The 20,909-nt window shown below is 37.7% G+C and overlaps 1 protein-coding gene across 2 annotated transcripts in view; it reads left to right on the forward strand.

Moving 5' to 3' along the window:
* Positions 1–19,251, forward strand: part of LOC149197539 (O-fucosyltransferase 29-like) — a 208,643-nt gene extending 189,392 nt beyond the window's left edge. For both annotated transcript variants that reach the window (XM_089405879.1, XM_089405880.1), the window contains exons 7-10: positions 17,243–17,424; positions 17,690–17,792; positions 17,925–18,256; positions 18,363–19,251. In XM_089405879.1, the coding sequence (XP_089262005.1) occupies positions 17,243–17,424; positions 17,690–17,792; positions 17,925–18,256; positions 18,363–18,825 (1,080 nt within the window). In that variant the 3' untranslated portion in view covers positions 18,826–19,251. The remainder of the gene's footprint in view (positions 1–17,242; positions 17,425–17,689; positions 17,793–17,924; positions 18,257–18,362) is intronic.
* The last annotated feature ends 1,658 nt before the right edge of the window (positions 19,252–20,909 follow it).

A 20,909-nucleotide genomic window follows, 5' to 3' on the forward strand; every position in this document is an offset into this window, starting at 1 on the left:
TCCACGAGGACACGTCCCCCATGGTCGAGTGCGCGCACCCTTCGCACCCCACGCACTCGGGACGGGGGGACGCCTGGGGAAATGTTTTCCCATGTCCCCCTTTTGGGGAGACACAGAGGGGGACATTTCCCCAGTGTGGGGGATGCGACTCCCCAAAAGGGGGACGCCCGCGTCCCCCATGGTCGGGTGCGCGCACCCTTCGCACCCCACCCACCCGGGACGGGGGGATGCCTGGGGAAATGTTTCCCCATGTCCCCCTTTTGGGGAGACGCAGAGGGGGACGTTTCCCCAGTGTGGGGGACGCCTGGCGCCCCCCCCTCAAAATGGCCTATGCGTCCCCTCTTAAATTTGTTTGTAAACAACGATTTATGACAGGGGAAACCTAGTATTTCATCATATTGCCCTACTAATGCTATGAAATTCATGCTAATGTTAAATTCTTAAAGTAAAAGTGACATTCTCCTTTATCTTTTTTTTTGGTAGGTAAGCACCCACGGGGGATTTGAACCAGTGACCTATCGCAAGGAGTGCCTTAATAGTGCACCCATTCACCGTCAATCCAAAGCCTCGTGGGCAAAATTCTCCTTTATCTTTCATTTTCATTCTTTTACTTAAATTTTTAACATTACCATGAAATGACTCAGGACGTTTGAGAGTGGTTCCGACCTCATTGGATTTCATATGGAGAAAGTAGAATTTTAGATCTCACTCAAAATTCAACAGACTTAACAGTTTTTCAAGAATTCAGGATTTGATGGATTGCAATGTTTCCATTGCATTTTGTCATGTACAAGGGCATGGAATTAGTATTTAATCAAGAGCACCAAGCCCTATGTGTACCTTAGAGTGACTTTTAGACTCATCACTCCACTGTATTTGAGCTTTAGTTATGTCAATTTACTATTCCAGTCTTCAGATTTCAGTATCTATTATAGTCTATTTTGCTTACTACTAATTAGATTCTAGAATGATGAATGACGAATTTTAATTTTAAATCAATTTAGAATCTAGAACGATGAATGATGAATTTAGTTTTTAAATCAATGTAGATTCTAGAATGGTGAATAATGAATGATGAATTTAATTTTTAAATCAATGTAGATTCTAAAATGGTGAATAATGAATGATGAATATGGATCAGAGTATTCCATTATTGAATCTCGTGGTCTATGGATGAATCATGTATGTATTAGTAAGGATGATGAGTATGGATCGATGTATTTCATTACTTAATTCAATTATGTATGTATCATTGTATTTATGCTTTCATTATTGAATATGAATTTAATATATATATATATAGATATAGAAAAGAAATTATATACCCCGACGTCCCCCCGTGCCCCCTAAATTTCCCTAAAATTTGAGGGTACTTCCACACGTCTCCCTAGTGCGTCTCCCCGCACCCGCATCACCCCATCTCGGAGTCTTGGTGGAACATTAATGTTAGTGCTTAGAGGGTGATATTAATGACAAAGATCCCTATACAGATACAAAGGTAATGACAAAGATACATCTGGATATAATGCTTAGAGGGTGATATTAATGACAAAGATCATAATTTTCCAACAAGACTAAAAAATTAGACATTTCTCGTGGTGGCAAGAGGCCCAAGCATAAGCAATAGATAATAGATTTACTTGTCTTTTCTAGTTTCTAGTAGTTTTTATAACTATTGACTCTTTCATATTTATTATGATATTTTTTTAAACAATATATGACAATTTAAGTTTGAAGTTGGCAATTATAACTCATTAGTAATGAATTATGAATATAGTGCTTCATGAAAGTTGAAAGTTGTTTCATTTCATTTTATAACATTTCATTTCATGTTAGATATTATTTGTTGTAATGGTTACACTTAGCTTACAAGTACAACTTTGGTGATCAATGATGATAAATGTTATATATTGAATTTTGAAAGCTTGAAACTTTAAGATTGATGAATCATGAGACTCAATATTTTGTATGTTACTATGTTACTAACTTGTGGACATGGTTGATGAAGATTATAACTTCTAGACAATTGTTGTTATATGGTTTAATCTATGTTTTTTTTTATGTTTTTTTATATCTAATTCATCATTCTACATGTTTTTGTTGACATACATGTACCAAAATATAAAAATATAAAAAATATATATATTATATAAAAAACGCTCCGGGATTCGCTTCCAAACTAGGAGCTTCTGAAAATGTCGCTCCCGCACCCGTTATCCTGGCTGCCTTCAATTACAGTTATATAGAAATTATTCAGGTCTATATCATCTTGAGGATGTCTTAATTTATGTATATAAGCCTTGAGAGACCTAGACGTTATAACAAGCAGCCACAGGATTATACACAAGAATGATGCTTAAGTGAGACCTTGAGACAAACACAAGTTACTTTTGTCTGACCTCCATATAACTCAGATTCGTAGTTACAACTGAGATAAAGCTCCACTTAAGTTGCTCTTAAGGTTATGTAAGTTCATGCAGATTTGTACCTCAAAATTTGAATCCTGCTGCCAAGATTCATTACATACATGTTCCTACAAGGCTGAAAGTACGAAGGTATTCCAACAGAGCCGAAAACAGAGATATTCCAAATAATCTCTACAAAGCTTCAGCCTATGAAAAGAGTTCAGGAATCTGCTCTTAAATAAAGTCGAAGGCCACAAAAGAGACTGCTTTAGGATAGCGGCTTATCTTAGTAAATTCATTAATTGTTTTAGAGGCAAAACATACCCAAAAGCCACAAATAAGAATTCAGATCCCTCACTATTCCTTAGAGCACAGAATTTCGTCAAGTGATGTTGTCTAGAAAAGAAATTCACAGCTTGATTTTTGTTTAGATGTATAATTTAGGAGAGCAATATGTGACATATATATAGAGTTTAGATGGCTAATGGTAGTTTTCAACTCTTTACTTTAACAAGGTTCTTTTTTTTTTAATAAACATAATTTAATTGGTTACCTGAAGCCCTAAGTAAGGAGACTACTTGCCCATAAGGTGAATAAATTTAGCCTTTAATGGGATGGAGGAACCTTATATTATAATCTATGTGTATGTGTTTTGAATGATGGATTTGGGAAGGGCTCCTTGAAGGTAACTGTTGGAGGATTTTTATTATTATTTAAATATTTAGATTTTAATTCCTTATGATCCAAGCATTATCCCTTGTAGAGATAAAACCATAAGTCAAAGCCCCTTGTAAGTTCAAGATATTATTTGAGGTCTTTTATGAAATATTTTAACCACACCTAAGATGGAGAAACCTTTCTTCCTTGAGTTAAATAAGTGCTGGTTTATGGTAGGGTGCCATGTCACCATGCATGGGTTTTAGCCCAGAAACTGGGCTCACCAACTTCAATTGTGAATATCTCTCGACGCGTACCACATATCAACAGAAACGTCATTTCGAGGAGAATCTAATGACATAGATCTTCAACCCAAACTCAATGATTTGACCTACCAAAAACCCTCGACAAGTTTGGTGTACTTCCGCAGTCTAGGGAACCCAAACCCTAGGACTCGGGTTTTCAACCATCCAACAGTATAACTGCCATCTTGAAGTAATCCGACAATTACTAAGAAGCGTTCATTAACCATTTGACATCAATGACTAGTGTTTTTAGTCAAAGTCAAACCCAGTGAACTCCATGGGTTGACATCATTGACAACACCATCCAACATCTAGTTCGATCTTGGAAGAAGGGAGGAAAGAAGGCAAGCGAAGGGAAGAAGGTGGCTCCAGGAAAAAGATAGAAGTTTCCAAGTGTGGCAGCAACAGTTGCAGCAGTTGCTGGGCAGTTGAAATTTCAGATCTACAGTAGGAGGTCGAAGTGTTTGCAACAGGAGGCTGAGTTGGTGCAATTGAAAGAGATTTGAATGGGTTTGGCTAGTACAAGGTTTTCCAATCATCTCAAGTGGTTGATCTTGATTTTGGAGGGTATTGGTATGAGTCACAAGGTATTGATATTCGTCAATTGAAGGTTCTAGAAGAAGAGAAGAGATTTAAGGGTTTTCCCCTCAAGAGGAGGGGTTTTGGCCTTGGCTTGCTGCCTATATATTGTGTCACTGTTCTTATTGTTTTGGTTGTTGTTTGATGTTTCTCACATTATAATAATAAGGAACAAAGCTAATAAGGAAAAAGGTAACACAAACAGTTATCAATTTGAAGAGAATTAACATATTCATTGCCCTATTGAGTTCTCAACACTATGGAGGCCGAAAGGGTTGCTGGTATGAAGCAGAAGGAAGCCCAAGTTGAAGTCAAGTCGAGAAGGAGGAAGGGGCATAAGGTTGACTATAGTTGATTAAGGATCTCATGAAAGAAGCTTTGTGTCTTGGTCTTGGAGTGGTAAAGTTCAAGGGTCTTGGTCTTGGTATTCATCAATTGAAGTCTCTATAAGAAGAATTTGTTCGAGTTTTCCTCTCAAGTGGGAGAGGTTTTGGCCCTAGCTGATAGCCTATATGCATTGGTAGCTGCTTGATGAAGAATAACACTATACCAACGTAAGTAAAATAAGATCTTAATCTAAGAAGTAAAAAGCATTCACAAGCACTTATCTAAAGAAGAGAAATCACTTAACCTTGATGCCCTAGATTTCTCAATAGAGGAGGTTCAACTTTCCAAGTAAGAGATTCTCAATTTAATTTACTTACTGCATGAGAGAATTCATTTTTATTAATCCATTGAAGGTGAATGACTTTAGACTATTTTATAAATAATAGTATCATAATAATAATAATACTAGTAAGGATTAAAATATTAATTCTTGACTTGTCTAATCATGATTGATTTGAATTTAAAGTGGATTCTATATGTCGAGATCATCCTTGATCATTTGGACATGACTTTCTATTTTTAAAAAGTCATTTCCAAATTGTGATGTGACTTACTATTTTTGGAAACTCATATTAGATTGTCAGAAATGAAATTTTTTTGTAGGTGGTTCAAACAAAAGTGAAAGATATGATTTCTTTTATGAGAAATTCATCCTTGAGCTGCTAAATTTTAACACCCTCTCAACTAGGGAGGAATTTCTTTCTGCATCAAAGACCCTTTTGCTTCCTCTAATCTCTTTCATTCATCTCTGTTCAACTCTGCTTTGTAACTTCTGTAACAATGAAGTCACAATCTAAAGAAGAATCATTCACTTGACACAAATTTGGAAAGGAAAAGATCATCGCATTTCACATAGACAAGGAAGGACTACGCTCAACCAATTTTCACCTCAAAAAATTAAGTGATAGAACACAAGCATCACATAAACAAGACTCAAACAAGTCACACAGATAAGAATCAAACACAACCAAAATTTTCAAGTGGTTGAACACTTGCATCCTAGACAAGTCACATAGATAAGTCTCACTACACCTATTGGCCAGATAGGTTCCTTTTCTCACGTCCCAGGCTGTGGGTTGGATGCATACTGAGGCCTACAAGACTCAAACAAGTCACACAGACAAGAATCAAACACAACCAAGTTTTTTCAAATGGTTGAACACTTGCATCCTAGACAAGTCACATAGACAAGTCTCACTACACCTATTGGCCAGATAGGTGCCTTTTCCCACGTCCCAGAGTATGGGTCAGATGCATACTGAGGCCTACTCTTGTGGCACACACTACACAAGAGGTCCCTCATCCTCAGGAGATTTTTGCATCATTCCCTAATCTTGTGGGCTCTGATGGGGGGGAAAGGTAGCGCAATGTCCTCAATCATATGTGACCACTTCCTGGAAGGGTCACGTCCATAAGCCCAAGTTTCTCTTTAAAAACCAAGAACTTCCCTTTTGGTAAAGGCTCGGTAAGAATGCCAGCTATCTGATCATCGGTGGAGATGTGATGGATCCTCACTATTGCTCTCTGCATCATATCTCGGATATAGTGATACTTGATTTCAATATGCTTGGACTTGTCATAAAACACAAGATTTTTTGCAAGACGACTCCCACTCTTATTGTCATAATATATAACTATCGTGTCTGAAACTTGTGCAAATAGTTCCCCAAAAAGCTCTCTTAGCCCAAATACCTCACAGGTAGCCATACTAGCAGCAATGTACTCAACTTTAGTTGTACTCAGTGCAATAGACTTCTGCTTTCTGCTCATCCAAGAGATCATGGTAGATCCCAAGCTAAAGCAACACCTAGAAGTGCTCTTTCTAATATCTATCAACAGAGTTATCAACCCAATCAACAACATAAATATATCCATGAAGTCTTACATTTTTACAATGTATTTCAATCCTAGATTGATAGTTCCATGCAAGTATCTGAGTACATGTTTTGCAACAATCCAGTGGGCATGAAAGGGATGAATCATATGTTGACTTAAAGTGTTTACAACAAAGCATATGTTAGGGCTTGTGTTTACCAAAAACATCAAAACTCCAATGAACTGTCTATACTCTGTGGGATTTTCCAGATTAGGTCTTGCAACTTTGTCACATAATTTCTTAAAGTTCATTTCCGTAGGAGTATGCATGGACTTACATTCTACCATAGAAAATCTTTCAAGAAACTTAACAACATATTTTCCTTGAGAAAGATAAATTTCACCAGGTCTTCGCCTAGACCCAGAAAGTAATGCATTAAAACAAGGTATTTCATTTCAAATTCAAAATCTAACTCCCTCTTACACAAATTAGCAACATACAATACCAAACTCAAAGGTATACCTTAGATTGTCTTGAAGTGGAGGTTTGGGTCTACACTACTTTTTGTGAAACCAAGCTTTACCAAGTAGCTATCAATGCGAGCATACCAAGCTCTTGGAGCTTGCCTCAGCCCATATAAGGCTTTCGTCAGTCTGCATACATGAATTTCCCTGTCATGCTCTTCAAAGGCTTGTGGTTGTTCCACAAATACCTCTTCCTTGACGAAACCATGCAAGAAAGCAGTTTTCACATACTTTTGGTGAAGAGTCCGTCCTTGGCTAGTAGTTAAGGCAACAACAGATTGAATAGTAGTATATCGAGCTACATGTGCAAAAATCTCATCGTAATATATTCCCCCTTTTTGAGAGAAAAAAGCCTTATATTTTTCAATACCACCATTTGCTCCATGTTTAATCTTAAACAACCATTTGGAAGTGACAACAAATTTATCTTGAGGTCTAGGAACCATTTCCCATACATCATCCTAGATGATGAACTCTTATTCTTCAGTGATGGCATCTTTCCAAACTTGTTCTTTTGCAATTTCTTCAAAGGTGCATGGTTCTGCCTGAATGATGTTGCTCATGGAAACAACATACCCTTGAAATTGACTTGGCTTCTTACTTTCTCTGAACGATCCTCTTAGGGCAGGATGTTGTTCAACATCTTGCAAGGTATATCTCGTAACCATAGTGGTCTCTTTCTAGTAGGAGGATCATGTGGTGGAGGATCTAGAGGATCCATGGAATACATTGGATTATCAACAAGCTCATTGTCAAGTTCTGGTTCAGACTCAAATATAGACTCTTTTTCACTAACAACTTGTCTTTCAACAATGGTAGGAGGAGGGGAGTCTCTGGCTTTTCTAAGAGCTGCATCTTCATCAAATGTTACATCTCTGCTAAACTCTATAGTTCCTTGAACATGTACTTAAATTCTATAAGCTTTTTAATTATCACAATAACCAACAAACGTACCTTTTGTTGAAATATGTAGCTAGGTTTAGTCTTCATAATGACACGTAATAATGATTTTATGTAATTGATGTAGAAAGAGGAATACGATTATTTTTGTTATTCTTGAGGCATGGGTTTCATGCTCAAGGAGATTTATTCTGTAAGTCAAGCTCCCATTGAGAGCTTATAGGGCTTGTCATTGAGTCTACAAGTCATAAGAGTCATTGTCATGTATGAAAGACCCTTCTTGGGCATGTTACATATTGTAAAGAAAAGTATTTGAGTCGAAGTTAGAGTCAAAAGACCCTCCAAGACCTTGTCCGTGTGCAAATGACAAGTCGACCTTATGAAGCAACAAGTCGACCTAATGGATGGGACAAAATGCCTATATATACAAGTGACATCGACCTCACTTGGAGGGGGAGAAAATTCATCATTCAAGAAGTGCGAAGAAGATTTCGGGCAAGTAACATCTCAAGAAGAATTCGAGTTTTGGGCTAATCTAAGACTGTTTTGGGACTACTCTTATCCACACGTGCGAAGAAAATTAGAGCTTCCATCTGTTGGTCCCTTCAAGAAGTCTTTCTAAGGTGTCAATAAGATCTACTTTGAGGACCGAATACTCAAGGAAAATGAAGATAACCAAGCGAAGGAGAAGAAGCCCATTCTAGCCACAATCCACTCACATGTGTGAAGAAGAAGTTGCAGGAGGCCGAGAATTGCAAATCAGAGTTGTAGTCCAAAGTTGTAGGTCTGAACCTAGTTGAAGAAGGAAGTACAATTGTTACAAGACAAAGTAGACTTGGTTTGACTTTGCAAGAAGAAGGGAAGGTTGACTTGGTCTTGGAGGGGTCTTGAAGGGTCTAGGTCTTGGAAGTTCTATAAGAAGAGAAGAATAATTCTTGTGGGTTTTCCTCTCAAGAGGAGAGGTTTTGACCTTGGATGATAGCCTACATCTTGTGTCCTAGTCTCATTGTTTTATTGTTGGTAGCTCTTTGATAACAAAGAACACTAATATTAATGAAAAAGCTATTTCAGTTAAGTAAAAGAATATCACAAACAATTATCAAGATAAGAGAAATCACCTAATCTACCTGCCCTAGATTTCTCAACACTTTTCTTAATTGAAGCTTCCATTTTGTTCCTTTTATTTTTTGGCACATGGAAGTATACAAGACAACCAAAGATTCTCAAATGACCCACCTTAGACCTTTTACTAGTGGAGACTTCTTTAGGAGTCTTATTGTCTAAGGCCTGATGAAGAGTTCTGTTTTGAACCTAAGCAACAATATTTGCAGCTTCTCCCCACAAAAACTTTGGTAGCTTTTGATCATGCAGCATGGCTCTGACTGCTTCCATAATGATTCTATTCTTTCTCTCAACCACACCATTTTGTTGTGGATTGTACATCATAGTGGTTTCTTTCTTTTTTTCCGGCATCTTTGCAAAGATCATTAAAATCATTGGAGGTGAACTCTCCCCCATTATCAAATCTAAAAGCTTTGATCAACTTTCCTATTTGATTTTCAATCAGAGCCTTGAAATCTCTGAACATGTCAAATGCTTCTCCTTTTTTTTTCAATAATAATATCCATTTCTTGCGAGAAAAATCATCAACAGAAATCATGAAATACAAGTAGCCACCAAGAGAAGTAACAGACATAGGTCCACATAAATCAAAATGTATGAGCTGAAGTACCTGACTAGTTTTTGTTCTGCTTGAAGGGAATGGTCTCTTTATATGCTTTCCACTTGCACATCCTAGGCAAACTCCTTCATGATCCATTTTGATCTCAGGCATTCTAGAAACCATCTTCCTTACATGAGGTAAGACTTTGTACTGTAGGGGAGCAAATCTTCTGTGCCATAGTGTTGGAAAATCAGAAAGGCAGAAAGATATTTTTTTATGTTCATAATTACTTGTGATATTCTTATGTTCTTTTATTTTAGTTCATCAAGCAATTACAAAAACCATAACACGAAGATCAAAGACACCAAATGTAGGCAGACAACGAGGGAAAAATCCCTATCTAGGGGAAAGCCTAGTCAACAACTCTTCCTTTAATAGTTTCATGAGATGATTCAAGACTCCTTGACCTAGACATAGACTTCCTCTAATCACCAAGTCAACCCTTCTTTTCTTCTGCAGAGGATAACCTTACAACAACAACTTCGACCTAACACTTTGATCTCGCAGCAACAGAATTTCGACCCTAGCAACAAAACATCGACCCAACAACATAACATTGACCCAACAACAGAACTTTGACCTTCTAGCGGTGGTCCAATAAATTCACACGTGTGAGAGAGCCCCAAAAAACTTCGATCTAGCAATCCTTCACCTTCTCCTTGAATTTCGTATACTTCTGTTTCTTTTGCTTGGATATCGAACTTGTGAATGCCCTCCAAATGAATCAAACTGCACTGTATATATAACCTCTTCTAGAGTTTGAATTACCCTCTTGTAGGCCGACTTGATCAGGGAAGGGCCGAGTTGGTGTGGAGGTGACAAATTGTTGGAAATAATACTGAGAGGGGGGGGTGAATCAGTATTATCAACTCAGATACTTTTCAATTTCATACTTAGATTCATATACGTGGCTTCAGTTCAGTGTATCAGCGTATATACGCGACTGTGTTAAATGCAACTAGCGTACATGCAGTAATCTTATGAATCAGTTAGCTTATCTTCAGTAAATTCATCAGAACATTATTAACCATAATAACAGTAATCAGGTGCAGTAAAATAGAACAGATCATCACACATAAGAAGCACACATGAACACAAGATATAAGGTGGAAACCCAATGTGGGTGAAAACCACCTGCTGCAATTCGTCTCTTTCTTCTTTAATAAGAAACTTCTTTTACAATGTACTGGTGCAGTCCTTTACCAGCACGCAGGCTTCAACCTGCAGAGGGCTACAACCCTCTCTCGTTTTTCCAGCTACTTCTGGAAGGGAGCTACAACCCCCTTAGCTCTTGTACTAGCTAATATACTAGTACGTAGATGCTGACCTACAGAAGGCTACAACCTTCTTTTCTTTAGGGACCACGTTTCATTAATTTTCAGACTGGATCCATGAGTACAAAACAATCACTGCTGCAATACAATCATCAACTTATACTTGCATCATAAATCTCTAAATCACCCAATACTGAATCACTGAAACCCTGTCATCAAAAACACAGAACACAAACCAGAGCCCAGAACTCTGCAACAACCACTAGAATCAACAGCAACCTGAAACACCAAATCTCATAATGCATACGCTACTTGACTATATCAAAACCGCGTGTGTACACGCTTTCACCAGAGACAACCCGCATACAGATCTAAAGATAATTACTTATACCTTCGCTGTCAGATCCAACCTTAGCCAAACGTCACAAACAGATAACCAGCAATACTAGATCTTCCCACTTCGTCAAACATCCATTCCTTCCTGTGTCCTTTGCCTAATGATCTTCTCCTTATATAGGTTAGGCTTCTTTCAATACCACGGTCCAAAACCATAATAAACAATACCAAGGGCCCAATCCCTGGGGTCAACACTTCTGACGAGATACCATGGTCCAAAACCATAGGTTCAAATACCGAGGACTAACTACCACGGACCAAGACATAAGTTTTCCCACCTGTACGCGCTTTTCCTTGCGTGAAAGTGCGTGTATACGCATACGCGTCTTCGACACGTCCAACCCGCGTGTATACGCTGATTTGTCACAATGAACCTGCGTATATCTCTTTCTTGACCTGCTGTACTAAGATCTGTCCTCTGATTAAGTTGCCATCACCTGTATCAACCTCTGAGTGAGTTGCCATCAAGGACAACACTTGTATCATAATGCCAACAATCTCCCCCTTTGGACTTGATGGCAACCACCACACCAAGTCACTCTCCCCCTTTGACATCAAGGGCAAAGGGCGGACCAAGATATTCTCTTCCTTAGTATACCTTTTGCTGTCCATACTCCCCTGAGTACATGCTGAAGTTTCTGATTGAGCTCCCCTTTGTATATGCCAAGTTGTATCAATCCATCCATGCTCCCCCTGAGTAGATGCAAGTTCTAAGACCAGCAATTCATTCAAGACCATGACTATCATTCATCATATATGATCTGCACCATAAGCATCAGCATCCAAACCTGCAATACCATTCCTTTGATCAAACAGCAAATTGTATCATTTAGCTTTATCAACAACTTCTAACCATAATGCCAACAATGCATTATTTGAAGTATATGCTCCCCCTGAGCCTGAGCCAACCATGACCAAACCATTTCCTAGGTCTGTTCTGCTGCCCTTTCTTCTGATCTCCATATACGCGACTCTGCAGCCTGTAACTCGCGTATATACGCGACTTATCTTCATTATATCAGCGTATGCAAGATGGAATACTGAATTTCTTCACTTTCAGATTCCCCTGTGTCTGTTATGTCAGCTAACTGAGTTATGTCACACCTTTCTGTCTCTAATTCTGTCTTCTTCAATTCCTGGAACTGTGATGATGTATGGTCCTCTTGTTTTGAATTTTGAAATTTGCTCCTGCATTCCCTTGCTTTATGTCCAAGTTTGTGGCATGTATAACATCTTACATATTTCATGTTCCTTCTATTGCAATCAATTGCTTTGTGTCCATATGCATTGCAGGCAAAGCAATATCCTCTGAAATACCTGGGATGCGATGATCTTTTGTGATGGTCTTGAACCATTCTACTTTTACATCTGGCTGCAACATGTCCAAGATTATGACATACATAACATTCAACATTATTCAGTGGAGGAAATAATCGTCTATCACTTCCATAGTTAGGAGTAAAGGATTTTCCTTGAGGAATTTCTTTCCTTGGTTGTTCCTTGTTGAGCATTTCAGATTTCTCATTAGAGTTTCTTGCCTCACCTTGTGAGCTACATTCACCTTCAACGGATTCATAAAAACCAAGACCAGTTTTGATAATAGGGGATCTTTGACTACCAAGAATGTCATCCAAAATATTAGTACTATCTTGAAATCGCAACAATTTATCCTTTTCTTCTAATTTACCTTTTAAGATATTTACCTCAACCTGATGTTGTTCTTCCTTTTCCAGATACTGATTCCTTAGGTCTTCTTCAGCTTTTCTTCCATCTTCCACTTGTTGCTTTAATTTGATCGCTTCATGTTCTTGATCTTCAAGAGCTTCTCTGTTCTGCTCTCTTGATTTTCCAAGATCTTCTTTTAGAGAGAGGATCTCTGATTCAAGTCTCTGAATTGTTATGCTCTGATCATTTACTATATCCTGCAATTTCTCCCTTACCCTGGTTACTGTCTCCAATTGTTCGTTTAATTTGGTAACTTCCTCAGTTTCTGCATTCTTCTTTTCATATGCCATGAGACTTCTAATGTCTTCACTACCATTGAATGAGTCATTACTTTTAACATGGGTATAATAGCTTCTATTACCTTCTTCAGACATCTTTCCTTTGTTATGAGGACATCTAGCAGCATAGTGACCAACTCTACCACATGAAAAACATTTGAAAGGTAGCTTACCTTTGAACCGTCCAGTTCCCCGTTCAAGATTCTTGACAAAATTTACTTCATCTTCTTCCTCTGACATGTATCCTGACGCTTCGAATGTGGCTTCTGATGGTCCCTCTTTTCGCATTTCAAAAGCAGTTAAGATTCCGTGAAGCTGTGACATGGTGATTTTCTGCAGATTCTCCTTTTCTTCTATGGCAGACACTTTGGAATCAAATTTAGCAGACAGAGATCTCAAAACCTTTTCAACTAAGACAACTTCCTTAAATTCTTCACCCAGATCCCTCATACAATTTACAATTTCATCCATACGCAGGAAATAATTAGCTATGCTTTCATTACTATGCATCTTAAGATTTTCATACCGGATTCTGAGAGTTTGAAGCTTTGCTCTTTTTACCTGATCATCTCCTTCGTAGCTCAGAATGATTTTGTCCCATATTTCCTTAGCTGATTTGAAATGCATAACCTTCATAAATTCTGATTGTGTCAAACTTCCCAATAAGACAGTAACAGCTTTGGCATTGAGCTCATATTGCTTTCTCTCTGCTGCATCTGTAGGAGTTGCTGATGGGAATTTGTATCCTCCTTCTACGATTCCCCAAACTTCTGCTCCAAGTGATTGTAGATATGCAGTGGTTCTTATCTTCCAGTGGGTAAAATTGTTCCCGTCAAAGATTGGTGGCCTGATGTGTGCCTTTCTTTCTGGATTGGTCATTCTGATGGATCTTTTCCTTCAAGCGATCAAGTTACCTCTGAAGGACCTGCTCTGATACCAATTGTTGGAAATAATACTGAGAGGGGGGGTGAATCAGTATTATCAACTCAGATACTTTTCAATTTCATACTCAAATTCATATACGCGGCTTCAGTTCAGTATATCAGCGTATATACACGACTGTGTTAAATGCAACTAGCGTACATGCAGTAATCTTATGAATCAGTTAGCTTATCTTCAGTAAATTCATCAGAACATTATTAACCATAATAACAGTAATCAGGTGCAGTAAAACAGAACAGATCATCACACATAAGAAGCACACATGAACACAAGATGTAAGGTGGAAACCCAATGTGGGTGAAAACCACCTGCTGCAATTCGTCTCTTTCTTCTTTAATAAGAAACTTCTTTTACAATGTACTGGTGCAGTCCTTTACCAGCACGCAGGCTTCAACCTGTAGAGGGCTACAACCCTTTCTCGTTTTTCCAGCTACTTCTGGAAGGGAGCTACAACCCCCTTAGCTCTTGTGCTAGCTAATATACTAGTACGTAGATGCTGACCTACAGAAGGCTACAACTTTCTTTTCTTCAGGGACCACGTTTCATTAATTTTCAGACTGGATCCATGAGTACAAAACAATCACTACTGCAATACAATCATCAACTTATACTTGCATCATAAATCTCTAAATTACCCAATACTGAATCACTGAAACCCTGTCATCAAAAACACAGAACACAAACCAGAGCCCAGAACTCTGCAACAACCACTAGAATCAACAGCGACCTGAAACACCAAATCTCATAATGCATACGCTACTTGACTATATCAAAACCGCGTGTGTACGCGCTTTCACCAGAGACAACCCGCGTACAGATCTAAAGATAATTACTTATACCTTCGCTGTCAGATCCAACCTTAGCCAAACGTCACAAACAGATAACCAGCAATACTAGATCTTCCCACTTTGTCAGACATCCATTCCTTCCTGTGTCCTTTGCCTAATGATCTTCTCCTTATATAGGTTAGGCTTCTTTCAATACCACGGTCCAAAACCATAATAAACAATACCAAGGGCCCAATCCCTGGGGTCAACACTTCTGACGAGATACCATGGTCCAAAACCATAGGTTCAAATACCGAGGACTAACTACCACGGACCAAGACATAAGTTTTCCCACCTGTACGCGCTTTTCCTTGCGCGAAAGTGCGTGTACACTGTATACGCATACGCATCTTCGGCACGTCCAACCCGCATGTATACGCTGATTTGTCACAATGAACCTGCATATATCTCTTTCTTGACCTGCTGTACTAAGATCTGTCCTCTGATTAAGTTGCCATCACCTGTATCAACCTCTGAGTGAGTTGCCATCAAAGACAACACTTGTATCATAATGCCAACACAAATGACTTATTTTACTCAATATTAATGTTGAAATTTGGTACCAGAGGACATGTGGTTCCCTTAGGCTTTGATCTTTGGCCTAGGGAAAAGTGTCCAAAAGAATTTAATTTTTCTCCTAAAGTGACTTTATAATTTTATAAAGTTAAATCTAATTTAAAAGTGACTTTAAGTGATAAAGTTACTAAGTCTAATTTTAAAGTAAATGAAAAATTAGAAAGGAAAAGTGACTTTGGAAATAAATGACTAAGTGGGTCTTTATTAAAGTGGGGTGAATTAAAAAATAGAAAGTGAGATTTAAATGAGCATTTAATCTCAGCCATTGATCTAAATCTATTTCAGCCATTGGATTTAGAGATCACCCAAAAGTCACTTGGAGTTATATTAAAGGAGGAAAAGGAGGAAAAGGTCATTCATTCTTTCATGAGCAGATTGGGAGAAGGAGAGCAAGAGAGCAAGAGAGATTTCTGAGCAGGGAGGAGAAGGAGACAACAGCTTGGCACACATTCCAAGGCAGCAGTTGAGCAGATTTGTACAGCTGATTCAACACATAGTGAAAGGCAGATTTTTGCACAAAAATCGAGGAGCAGTTCGCTGATTTTTCTGCACACAAAACGGAGGCCGTACAACATTTATTGCTGTTCTGTTTGCTGTAATTTCCAGATTGCTATGAGGCACGGGAAATGAGATAAGTTGTAAATTTGCTTGCTGATTTTTTGCTGAATAATTTTCATTGTAAAAAGGCAATTTTCAGAAATAAAGAAGAACTCTCAAACTGGTTTTCTCCAAGAGTTGTAGGGGGTTTTTCCAGGGTCACGTTGACCAAAAATATCAGTGTTTTAATGTGTTTTAATGGCTGTTTTTGATTGCTGATTTTTAATTCTGCAATTTCCAGCATTCTGAAAAATTTCCAGAATTTGTGTTTTCAGCAATATTTATTTTTTTCAGTCTGTTAAATGTATGGTTATGGGAATGGGCATTTAACTACATGGGAGAAATAAGGAGAAACTGAAAACCGGGGTGGGAAAACTGAAATTTCTACAATTAATTCTTTTTACATGATTCAAAAGCCCAAGAGGGGCTGCTAGAATAGAAGACTTGCCTTTGAAATAAGTCACTTTAGTAACTAAGGGTAAAAGATAGGCCTTTGGGGCCTTTGGGTTGTTATTAGCTTTTAAGGGTTTTGGACAAGTATTTGGTCTTTAAATCTCTATATAAAAGAAGTGAATCCTATCATACTAACTGCCTTGGTTATTTTTAATACTAAAGTGTGTTGTTATGTTTATTTTTCGTTATTTTTGGTTACATGCTTCAGCCTTATCTCGGGTATTTTCATAAGTGGCATATGATACATTTCATAATACCCACTGGGTTATCGTTTTTGCAGTTTTCCCCTTATGTATCTCCATTTTCTTCCGTTTTGAATATGCACGAGAATGTGATGTTGCATCCTAGTGATGGTTCAAGTTCAAAAATTAATAAATCATGATGTATGCAAATGTTATAATTTCCCTGCTCATGCAACCCTTTGATTTGGAAATTGATATGAAGAAATAAACTTAATATTAAATAGATGCTGGTTTGCGATGACCTTTTCTCAAATCCTCTTGGGGTAAAGTTCTGTGGTTGTTAGTCTGAGGAAACTCATTGAACATATACAACAGCAATGAATGTTTGAATATGTATGGAAATGGGATCATGCTCTCTAACGAGGGTTTATCTTCTGAAAGTACTAAATAATGGTGTGTAAGTTTTATAGTTTACCTGCATGTGAAAGCCTTTGAATGTAAAAGTGAAGTAAAGACGAGAAGGTAATAGATGATGTTTTGCTTGCTAACACCTTTTCCACAAATGCATGCAGCATAAAGTTTTGTGCTTGTTAGTTTAAGGTAACTCATTTCCGTACACACCAGCAATAGATGCTCGTGAACAATGTTATTCTGTACATTTTTTTTAACTTTTGTTTTTTAAAATTGTGAATGCAGGCTGTTCAGTTGACAAAGTTTGATTACAGGCTTGAAAATAATTTAGAGACTGATTTGCAAAAGTTACGCTGTAGAGTGAATTACCATGCATTGAAATTTACGAAGCCTATTATGGAGATGGGCCAAAGTTTGGTCAACAGAATGAGGAGGAAGAGCAGGCGATTCCTTGCAGTTCACTTGAGGTAACTTGAAATATGCATAACATAGTTTAGGCTTGGATAAAACTGTTTTGAGTTATTGAAATCTCTGAAGTAATTAAAAATTATGGATGACCAGTGATATAGTTTATCATTTATCATCAGCCAATTTCAATTTTATTTTCTTGGGTATTATAATTTATTGGACCCCTAGAGTAGGTTATTTGAAGGCTGGGCAAGAAAATACACTCTTTAGCTGTATTTAAAAGAAATTATAAAATTACAATGCTCACAACTTCTTTAATTGCAGATTTGAGCCTGATATGCTTGCATTCTCGAGGTGTTACTATGGTGGGGGAGACAAGGAACGAAGAGAATTGGGGGCAATCCGTAAGAGATGGAAGACATTGTCTGTAAGTTTAGAGCCCCAGTTTCTTGCTGGAGACTAAGGGGTTATGAAATTATTTTTCTCTCTTTACTCATTTGTCTGATTATGTTTTGAATTTAATAATTTATTGATAGCTTCCCAATTGTTTCTTGTTCAGGAAGCAGATCCTGATCGGGAACGTCGAAATGGAAAATGCCCTTTAACTCCTGAAGAAGTGGGCTTAATGCTGCGGGCATTAGGTTTTGGCAATGATTCGTATCTCTATGTGGCATCTGGAGAAGTTTATGGAGGAGAAGAAACATTAAGACCATTAAAAGTCCTTTTTCCAAACTTCTACACAAAGGACACTCTTTCTTATGGACGGGAGTTGGAGTCATTTTCTTTGTATTCTTCTCGCATGGCTGCTCTTGACTATATTGTATGTGATCAGAGTGATGTGTTCGTTACAAATAATAATGGCAACATGGCAAGGATTTTGGCTGGACGAAGGTATGAACATTTAGTTTATGCTATAAATGGGTTGTGCATATTCTTTTATTGCCTGCTAAATAGTGTTTGGAAATAAACATTGAGAAAAATATTTCTGTAACTGCAGACAATATTATGGGCACAAGCGTACGATCCGCCCATATACCAGAAAGCTGAGTTCATTGTTTTTGAACCGACATAACATGAGTTGGGATACCTTTGCCAAAAAGGTGCGGGTTTGTCAAAAAGGATTCATGGGGGAACCTGATGAAATGAAGCCTGGGAGGGGTGGGTTTCATGAATACCCTTATGCTTGTATATGCAAAAAACCACATGCCAAGGAAAAGATTGAAGCAGTTGTAAAACACGGTAGCATAGCAAGGAATAAACAACACCAAGAGAAGGTCAGACAAACTGTGGAGCCTCATTCAGAAAATCAGTCCATAGCTACCATGGATTCAGATCAGTTTATGGTTGATTCTGATGACAGTACACCTTCCCAGAAACAGGGACATGATGAAGTTAATTCAGAGGAGATATCAACCTTTCAAACTCTTGATCCTGAGTTGGAGGAACTTTTATCTGATTAGATAAACTCATTTTCCTCTCGGTTAAGAGCTGCATCTTCTTGGACCACTGCTGCATATGATGAGAGTTTTTTTGCACCACCATAACTACTTGTGTATTATGATGGTCTGTGTTCGGTTTGCAAACATGCTTCTGTAAAATTAAACTCTGGCAGTTGGCTCCTTGTATTATATGCGGAAAATTCTTCATGTAGTCTAGTATTATCTAATATTTCAATCTTGGATGTTTGCATCGAGGCCTGGAAGTGGTGCATCATGTATAAAAGTATTCCTTTCTTGACGAAAATGCCAGTCAAGCTGTATAGATTCAATTTGGAGGAGGTGAACATGAATGAATGTGTAGATAGATGCTTCAGCAAATTTATATCTGTTTTCTCACCTTAACATTTCAGGTAGAATAATTTTTAAATAACATAACAACTATCCAGTGACAACAAATTAATATTTAACTCGTTCTTGTGGGAATTTTCAGATCACAAAATTATATTCGAATCTATTTTTTTCCTGTATGAAGGAATTGACCCCTTTTGCCGGCAGTTTTCAGATGTAATGAACCTATTTTTTGGTTATACTTTTTAAAGTTGTCAGCTAGATGTTGTCTCGAATATTTAGACATTTTTTTTCTTTTTTTTTTTGGATAAGATCATGTTGAATTTTTGCAGCTTTTCCTTGTATTCTTACTCTTTATGTTTCTAGATGTTTAGTTGATGTTTTTCTATCTAATATCTCAAACGTAAGCTTCATCGTTGAGTTTTTCCACCTGATGTCTCATACCTGATGCTTTTCCTCTGAATTTTTACTTCTTCACATCGATCTCTTACATAGTTACTTATTCTCTGAAGTAGTTGGAAAATTCATTTTCCAAATACTTCAAACGTAAGCTTCATCGTTGAGTTTTTCTACCTGATGTCTCATACCTGATGCTTTTCCTCTGAATTTTTACTTCTTCACATCGATCTCTTACATGGTTACTTATTCTCTGAAGTAATTTTCCAACTACTTCAACTACTTCAAACGTAATCTTCATCGTTGAGTTTTTCTACCTGATGTCTCATACCTGATGCTTTTCCTCTGAATTTTTACTTCTTCACATCGATCTCTTACATAGTTACTTATTCTCTGAAGTAGTTGGAAAATTCATTTTCCAACTACTTCAAACGTAAGCTTCATCGTTGAGTTTTTCTACCTGATGTCTCATACCTGATGCTTTTCCTCTGAATTTTTATTTCTTCACATCGATCTCTTACATAGTTACTTATTCTCTGAAGTAGTTGGAAAATTCATTTTCCAAAGGGAATCCCACATCTGCTATTTCCTGGATATTAAGTGTATCAAAAGCATTACACAGTGATTATAATACCCAAACTAGTTAATGCACTAAGTGTTGGAAATACTAAGAGGGGATGGGGGGTGAATCAATATTTCTTTTTAATTATTATTTTTATTAGTTAAAACATTTATAATTGAAACACAGAAATAGATAACATGAATAGATGCTTTTATTAATGTGATCTTTGCAATAAATCAAGTACTATATATATATGATTTCAATCAGTTGCCAAGCACCAACTTGGACTCTTTGTGTGGCTCCAACCTCTAGAGCACCAACTCTGTCTTGTCAAGGGACCAACTTTGAATTTAAGAGCACCAACTCCTAGGACACCAATCCTTTCAGTTCTGAGGCACCAACCTCAAGGGCTCTTACCCTCTGCTGTAAACTCTCTAGATCTGTTTGGTTGTAATTCTCTGCTCCCAACCCTGTTGGGCCTATGACTTACTTCTGTCCTCCTATTCCTTCCATTTCTGACAAAGTTCCGGTTTCCTTTATTTTCTTACAATTTGCCAGTAACCCTAAACTTTCCTTGTTCTCTGTTTTATATCCCTGATACCCCTGACCTTTGGTTTCCTTTCTCCGCTGGCTCTTCGGCTTCCTCAACGCTCGCTTGATCTTTCAGCTTCCTTTGCACTCACTCTTCGGCTTCCTTTGTCTCTTCAAATCCATTGATACACACAGGACACGTTAATGTGGAAGAAGGGCCGAATTACAATAGTGTTGCATATTAAAAAATATCAGAGAGGCTCTTTTA

The sequence above is a fragment of the Pinus tabuliformis genome, chromosome 2_2 (assembly GCF_031772625.1).
Source record: "Pinus tabuliformis cultivar Carrire ecotype Pingquan chromosome 2_2, CPIR1, whole genome shotgun sequence".
NCBI lineage: Eukaryota > Viridiplantae > Streptophyta > Pinopsida > Pinales > Pinaceae > Pinus > Pinus tabuliformis.